The 7,050-nt window shown below is 48.9% G+C and overlaps 1 protein-coding gene across 1 annotated transcript; it reads right to left on the reverse strand.

The window, feature by feature from the left end:
- Positions 1-229: 229 nt before the first annotated feature.
- LORICRIN (loricrin cornified envelope precursor protein) lies at positions 230-2,704 on the reverse strand. Its single transcript, XM_006051687.4, has 2 exons — positions 2,628-2,704; positions 230-1,402 (listed from the first exon to the last, which is right to left on the reverse strand). Exon 2 carries the CDS (start codon positions 1,377-1,379, stop codon positions 468-470), a length of 912 nt encoding a protein of 303 aa, XP_006051749.4. The 5' UTR covers positions 1,380-1,402; positions 2,628-2,704; the 3' UTR covers positions 230-467.
- Between the last annotated feature and the right edge of the window lie 4,346 nt (positions 2,705-7,050).

Genomic DNA, 7,050 nt, shown 5'->3' on the forward strand with positions numbered 1-7,050 from the left:
TTGGGATCACCTCATGATTTTACGCCATAAATCAGATAATTCATGCCTTTGGGCCTTGGTTGCCAGCCATTCTCCCCTCCCCTGCTAACTCTCATCTAACCACCCACTCTCCCCCAACAAGATAAATATTGTTGTATGAATGTCCCTGTGGATGAATGGAATGGATAAAAGGAGAATGGGACGGAACGAATGAACTTAGAAGCTGCAAAGATGCCTGGAAACGCAGAAATTCTCATGAATTGCAAATTTATTGACTGAGAAGGTACTGGAATTAGGAGGTAGTTGTATAGAAACCAGGGAGGGAAAACTGCAGAACAAGACGCAGCTCCAGAGCTCAGTGGCTTCTTATGGTGGATTCAGATAGAAGGGCTGAGAAACCTCAGGGCAATATCATGAGAGCGGTAAGCCCATCGACGCCCACGGAGAACACCTCCAGCCTCTTCGTCTCCGTGGAGCTCGGGGGGGCCTTACTTGCCAGGCCAGGTAGGCGCCTGCTTCTGCTGGGTCTGATGGCAGACTGGGACGCCCTTGCCGCCCCCGGAACCACCCCCGGAGGAGCCGCCGCCGCAGCCGGAACCGCTGCCGCCCCCACCGCTAGAGATGCAGCCGCCGTCACCCCCGGAGGAGCCTCCCAGGCAGACGGATCCACTGCCGCCCCCACCGCTGGAAAAGCAGCCGCTGCCCCCGGAGGAACCGCCGCCGCAGCCGGCGCCGGATGAGCCTTCTCCGTAGCTCTGCTGGGGCAAGCACGGGGTCTGGGAGGTCTGGGAGGACGAGAAGTATCCAGAGCCACCCCCGGAGGAGATGCCGCCGCAGCCGGAGCCGCCCCCGGAGGAGATGACGCCGCAGCTGGAGCCGCCCCCGGAGGAGATGACGCCGCAGGCAGAGCCGCCCCCACTAGAGACGCCTCCGTAGCTCTGGCACTGGACCTGCTGGCCGGAGGAGCCGCCGCCGCTGGAGTAGCAGCCGCCCCCGGAACCGCCGCCGCCGCCGGACTGGCAGACGGTACCGGAAGAGCCGCCGCCACTGGGGTAGCAGACGGTACCGGAGGAGCCGCCGCCGCTGGAGTAGCAGCTGCCCCCGGAACCGCCGCCGCCGCTGGACTGGCAGACGGTACCGGAGGAGCCACTGCCGCTGGAGTAGCAGATGGTACCGGAGGAGCCGCCGCCGGAGGAGTAGCCTTCGCAGCCAGAGCTGCCGCCGCCCCCGGAATACTTGATACTTTCACCTGAGCAGCCGCCGCCGCCACCACCCCCGGAACCGCCGCAGCTACCAGAGCCACCGCCGCCGCCGCTATAGAAGACGCCGCCGCCGCCGCCAGAGGTTTTCCCACAGCCCACTGGGGGCTGAGGGGTGGGCTGCTTTTTCTGGTGAGACATCTTGTCTAAGGAGGAACAGAACCCTGGAAGAAGAGCAGAGAGCATCAGTGGGCCAGCTGCAAAAGGATGCGGCGGCAGAGGCAGCTGCATCCATGGAAACGTCCATCATCCTCTGAGCAGCACTGCCTCGGCCAGGCTTGATGCTCTTTCTGATCGGATTGGGAAGAGCACTCAGCTGGGACTCCTGGATTAGTGCTTTTAGAAAAGGGTTGTGTTTCTCCTGAGAAAGTCTTTACCAAGTTTTAAATAGCCCACTTAGTGGTACCCATTTCTCTTTCTTTCCCAGCTTTGCTTCAGGCCTCTGCTGTGTGATCTCCCGGCAAATGACCCACACATTTTCTGTTTGCTCATTTCCTGTAAAATGAGATGGGTTGAGTATTTCACTCCTTGCTCTCTGATCCCAACACAGAGTGCAAATGGAAAATTACCACAAACCTCCACCTAGGGTAGGGGATTTTATCCACTCCTGGGACAACAGAGGGAGGTTTGTTCCAATGCCAGAGGGCTGTTGCACCCCATTCTTTGCAAAAAAGAATTAGTTTAAACTCTTGGTCTGTTCCACTGACCTCAGCCATGATCACCCACCAGTTACCAGGAAAGGCAGTCTCCCCCATTGTCCTGTCTGGAAACAGGAGAAAGGATCCCAGTGATCCTTTGGACCAACATCTCTGACTAGGAGGTATCAAGCAATGCTTACCAAGAAGGCAAGCTGGGTTGAGGGGACCAAACTAGCAGGAATTGTGTCCAGCATCTCACAAGTCATTTCCCTCTCAGAACATCTTGTGTAAAACAGGCAATGGGTTCTTATGACTGCTAAAATCTCCCCATCTGCAGCATCCTCTGAATCATTCTTCCTGTTCTCTGAAAGTACACTCAACCTCTCTTCCTTACAAATTCACAAAGTCCATCCAGCCCATCCACAGGCTGTCTGGGACAGTCTCTGCAGAATGCACTTCTATGCCGGGGACAGGTCATGTCTCTTATAGGGGTGCCAGAGAGACAGGAAGATAGTCTTGTCTTTGTGGCATTTACATTTTGGCCAGATCAGAAACACCATCTGTACAGCAGTAGCTCAGCTCTCTTTCCTGCCTGAAGCCCCTCTGAACATGGATGCAGTTGGAAGAGCAGAGGTCCTGTAGGTTCTAAAGGGGAGAGAGGCCTTGCCCACCTGTCCCCTGGTCCACATAGCCCATGCAAGCCTGGGTGAAACTGACTTGGGAGATGAGAGCCAGTAGAACTCACACTTACCCAAAGCACCAGGAAGGATGAGTGAGGAGAGGAGATGCTGGCTGTGTGAGGAGCACTGGAGCTTCTGAGGTTTTATACTCTCTCTGAGTTCTGACTCATCAGCTATCGATCTGGACCAGCCTTTCATGTTTGGCCTCAGTTACGTGACCTTTGGCTGTCACCCCACCTCCCTGTGATTGTAGTCATGGGGTGACCCATTCATGAAGATTTTGGCATTCTTGAGATGGGCAGCCTCCTGTATGACTGGCCCCTTCTCTGATGCAACTGTAAAGCAGGCTGGCTAGCAGGGATGGTCAGCCAGAGTGGATGTTAGACATTTTTTGCAAAACTCCTGGCATGGTGCACATGCCATCACCAGAGGGCTGTGCTTCAGGAATAGGTCTCAGACTCTTCAAGCAACCTGAGAGAGTCCCACTGGAGTTCTTAGTCTTTGGTCCAAGAAGTAGGAACTTTCACATCCCACTCTTTGGCTCCTGGTCCTATTGCTTGGAACGTCTTAGAATTTTAGAGAGGTGCTGTTTCTTCTTTGCCAAGTTTCTCCCCCGGGGTTTCACATGTGCCTCACTGGGATGTTCCTGTCTTGTTTCCTGTCTAGAGAGAGTGTATAAGCACCTAGCACCCACTTCTGGGTTGCACAGCATGGACAGCGCCATAAGTAATGGGGCACTGGTAGCAGTTTTGATTTACTCCTGAAGACAATGAATGTCTAAAACTACTGATCTTTACTATTGACTTTCCTTGTAGAAGAACAAGCTAAAGAGATAGACCATGTGGTTCTTCCCACCAAGGCCATTCAGCTCTGGGGTCTTGTCTTGTGTGGTAACACTGACTTCAGTGTAAGAGGCAGCCATGGAATGGAATGGACTTGAGATTAGGTGGCTGGATTTGGGTGCTCCCTGTGCTACTCGCCAGCTGTATCAACCTTGGGTAAAGTCACAGTACCTTATGCAGTGCCTACACACCGGAGGCACTTGGTAAGCATTTGTTGATTATTGAACAAACTTTCTGATACTCAGTTACCTTGTCTATCAGATAACTGTAATTGTTGTTTTACTGAAGCCATGAGGGAGTCCACAGATGGTGTGAGGCAAGCTCTTATCTAGGAAAATAACTTGGAAATTCCTGGCTGACCCTGGACCAGTAGCATCAACTCTGTGTATGAGAAACAGCATTTTGTCCTCTTCTTTCATCATTGGAGCTCAACTGCTCTTGTTTCAGATATCACATTTGAAGTTAGTTCCACCCAGATACGTGTTGAAATGACAGCTCCAATAATACATTGACAGTTAATTATGGTGGCGTTTTAATGATCTGCATGATCTGATTAGACTGTGGCCTTCAGAAACTTGTGGCAGTAGTTTAGTTTGGAGAGCATGAATCCAGGTGAACCCAGGAGGAGCCCAGGTGCTCCCCTCCTGAGAGAATACCCAGGAGGGAAAAGTCCGGATCTGCTGGAGAAAGCATGTTTCAACTTGAAGCTGAGGCATCGTGGAGGTTTTGGAGGGGAAAAAAACACTCCAACTAGCTATGGGTATAATAAAAGACACATAATAAAGGACAGCTTTATTTTGTTGGGTTCACTGGAGAAGAGAAGATGTGGACCAGGTTCCCACACTGATCTGTGGACCCATGTTGGCCCCTTACTGTGTGTACCCAAGTCCTTAGGAAAATGTAAGTAAAAAGATGTCAGCAGACGGTTTGTGAGAAGGAAAGTCTAATTCAGAAATCATGAGCCTCCTACCTTTCTTGGGCGTATATTAAGGCTTTGTTCCTTTTAAAAGTGATGTTGACAAGAGGTCCAAGTTGTTTCTTTCATGTCCTTATTTGTCAAAATGAGAATTTGGCTATCATATTATTTGGCTATCACAGTTTTTATGAGGGCGATGTTACTTCTTTATGAAATTCTAAAGTTTGGGAACCTCAAGTGCAGGTGACTCCAAAGAGCTAATAATCTTGAAATTGCCTGTATTAGTTTGGAGCATTTATGTTCTTATAAGAAAGATATGATATTTTCTTTCTATCAGATTTAATATCCTAATGCTTTATTCATTAATCCAGCCAACTGTTTTGCCGAAAGCTTCAACTTTCGTTTCAGGTTTGAAAGATTTGTTAACAAAAGAAACTACTTGTTAAACACAAATAAATAATTTCAATATTTAATAGAGAATTATCTAACTTACTTTCAATATGCAATCATTAGAAGAAGAGAGAAATAGAAACAGTAGAGGAATGTAATAGCACATACATCACCCAACTGGGACCAAGTAGCATCCAGATTCAAACTGTGCTGGGAAGCCCCACCAACCCCACCAGTAACAGCAATCTGGAGTCTCAGTTGGAAAAAGATACTGGATGACACATCCACCCTACGGGTGAGACTTCAAAATTGCAATTTTGGGGGGTCCCGCTTATAATTCCAGGCCACAAACTGATATCGTCATCAGTTTGTGAACAAATTGCAGCTCTGGTTTCACATTAATCTTTTTTTTACAATACTGTTTGTTTTATCTTGTGAGTCAGAGGATTTTGTTAAGCCCCAGGTGTGGTTGGCTAGACCTCCTCCAGGGCTCAAGAATTCTAAAACCTGCTCCCTGTCTTTTCTATATTGCTGCTGGTTTTACTAGAAAAAATCGGGGCACTCATGAGCAGGCACATAGTCATGGCACTGACCAGGCAGGTCAGAAGCAAGGTCAGAGGTCTGCTCTGCTTTTTTGTCTGTGAAGCCTGAACAAGACTACTTCCATTTAATTTCTCTAATACCAACACCAGTGTACTGGGCAGTGTGCTAAGGAGTACAGAGGAGTTTTTTAGAGCTGTGCATGGATCCCCTTGGTAGATTTGGGGGAGGGGTACTCCATGCCTGCCTCTGCTACTCTGCATGACGTTTAATAAGGAAAATCTTCTAACTGGTACTTTCTTAACATGAGGAGGAGGCTGAGGCAACATGATATTGAGAGCTGTGCTGGATCCCATGGCTCTGAGTTAACCTTGCCTCAGGTGTGAGGTATGAACCGGATTCTCCATTTTATCCCTTTCAACCAGAAGTAGGGGGATATCTGTGTGCAAGTGGTTGATGATTACATATTGTCTTTATCAAGGAGGAAATGATGAAAGTTTGTAGAATTAGAACACTTAAGTATTTGGAATTTTGCAAGACTTGGCATGTCAGATTTCTAAAATTTGTAGCTTTTAGACACTTAAATCTGCATATGTGCTTGTTAGTACATCTGGGTTCTGTAGCCTCACAAATGAAGTCATGAGTCCTGCTTATAACTGTATCCTTAGAGGGGATGGCCCTTACAGCAAATCTTTCATAGCTAGGCATTAGCAGGTGCTCAGTAAATACTGATGGTAAATTGAAGGGAATTATTGAGACTCATTGACTGACAGCCCTGCAGGAGGCAGGACCTGGTCCCTGTCCCCAGGCAATCCCCAGTGTGAGGGGACATCACAGCTCTTGAACTGAGGAACCCTCAATCTGATAGAAGCCTGCTCATCACCATCTTTAAGTACCTAAATCTTCATATTTGCATTCTCATGACTAGTGTTGACAACATACCTGAGGAAAAAAAGGGCTTGTAAAGAATAAAATGGACACAGGGCAGGGGTTCAGGAGCACTGGCAGGTCAGGCATAGAATTTGCAAGTCCTTGGTGTTGTTTATATTCAATGGGAAAAGTTTTCTCTTAGTCACAGACCAGGAGGCATCTCAGAGGCCCAGACACCCCCCTGGGTTGCCATTTGAGTCCTCTCTCCAGCCCTCCTGGTCAGCAGGTTCTGTTACTTAGAGATCAGGCAGAAGGACAGCACTATAGCAGCTCCTAGCTGCTGGAATTCCTTCTCCAGGAAGCTTCCCTGGGTTCATCCGAACCACTGTTTCCATCTCTCTTGCCACTTTCCTTTTCAAAGGTCTTAAGGAATGATTGTACCTTTACAGCCTTCTAGTGGCACAACCAGAAGCCTTGTCCTCTTTGTCAAGTTACAACTGACAAAGCTTGAGATCAGGGTCTCCTTTAGTTCTTGACGGCCCACTGGGACCTTCTCAGGATGTGTTTACTCTTGAGATGTATCTCTCTCAGGTGCTCCTGGAGCGCATACTTGCAGGGAGGAGGAGGACGGTGGCTGAGATGTTCTGCATTCCCAGGGAGCTTGTAGCATGTGGGGTGAGCCACGTACCTACGGACTTCCTGTCTGGACAGACACTTGGGTTTATGGACTGCTGTCAAGTGTCTTATTCATTTCTCACAATGGTCCTGTGTGCTCGGGGATATCTTATCTTCATTCTCCAGCTGAGGAAGTGCCTCAAGGAGGCCAATGCAATTGCTCAAATTCCCAAAGCCAGGATTTGGATTCAGTTCTTTTGACTCTAAACCTTGTGTTCTTTCTAAGCACTGCATACCTCTTCTTTTGGATTGATGTGGGCA

The sequence above is a fragment of the Bubalus bubalis genome, chromosome 6 (genome assembly GCF_019923935.1).
Source record: "Bubalus bubalis isolate 160015118507 breed Murrah chromosome 6, NDDB_SH_1, whole genome shotgun sequence".
Taxonomy (NCBI): Eukaryota; Metazoa; Chordata; class Mammalia; order Artiodactyla; family Bovidae; genus Bubalus; species Bubalus bubalis.

Coding starts and splice junctions, on each gene's coding strand:
- LORICRIN (XM_006051687.4), bottom strand. CDS start 1,379: ATGTCTCACCAGAAAAAGCAGCCCACCCCTCAGCCCCCAGTGGGCTGT.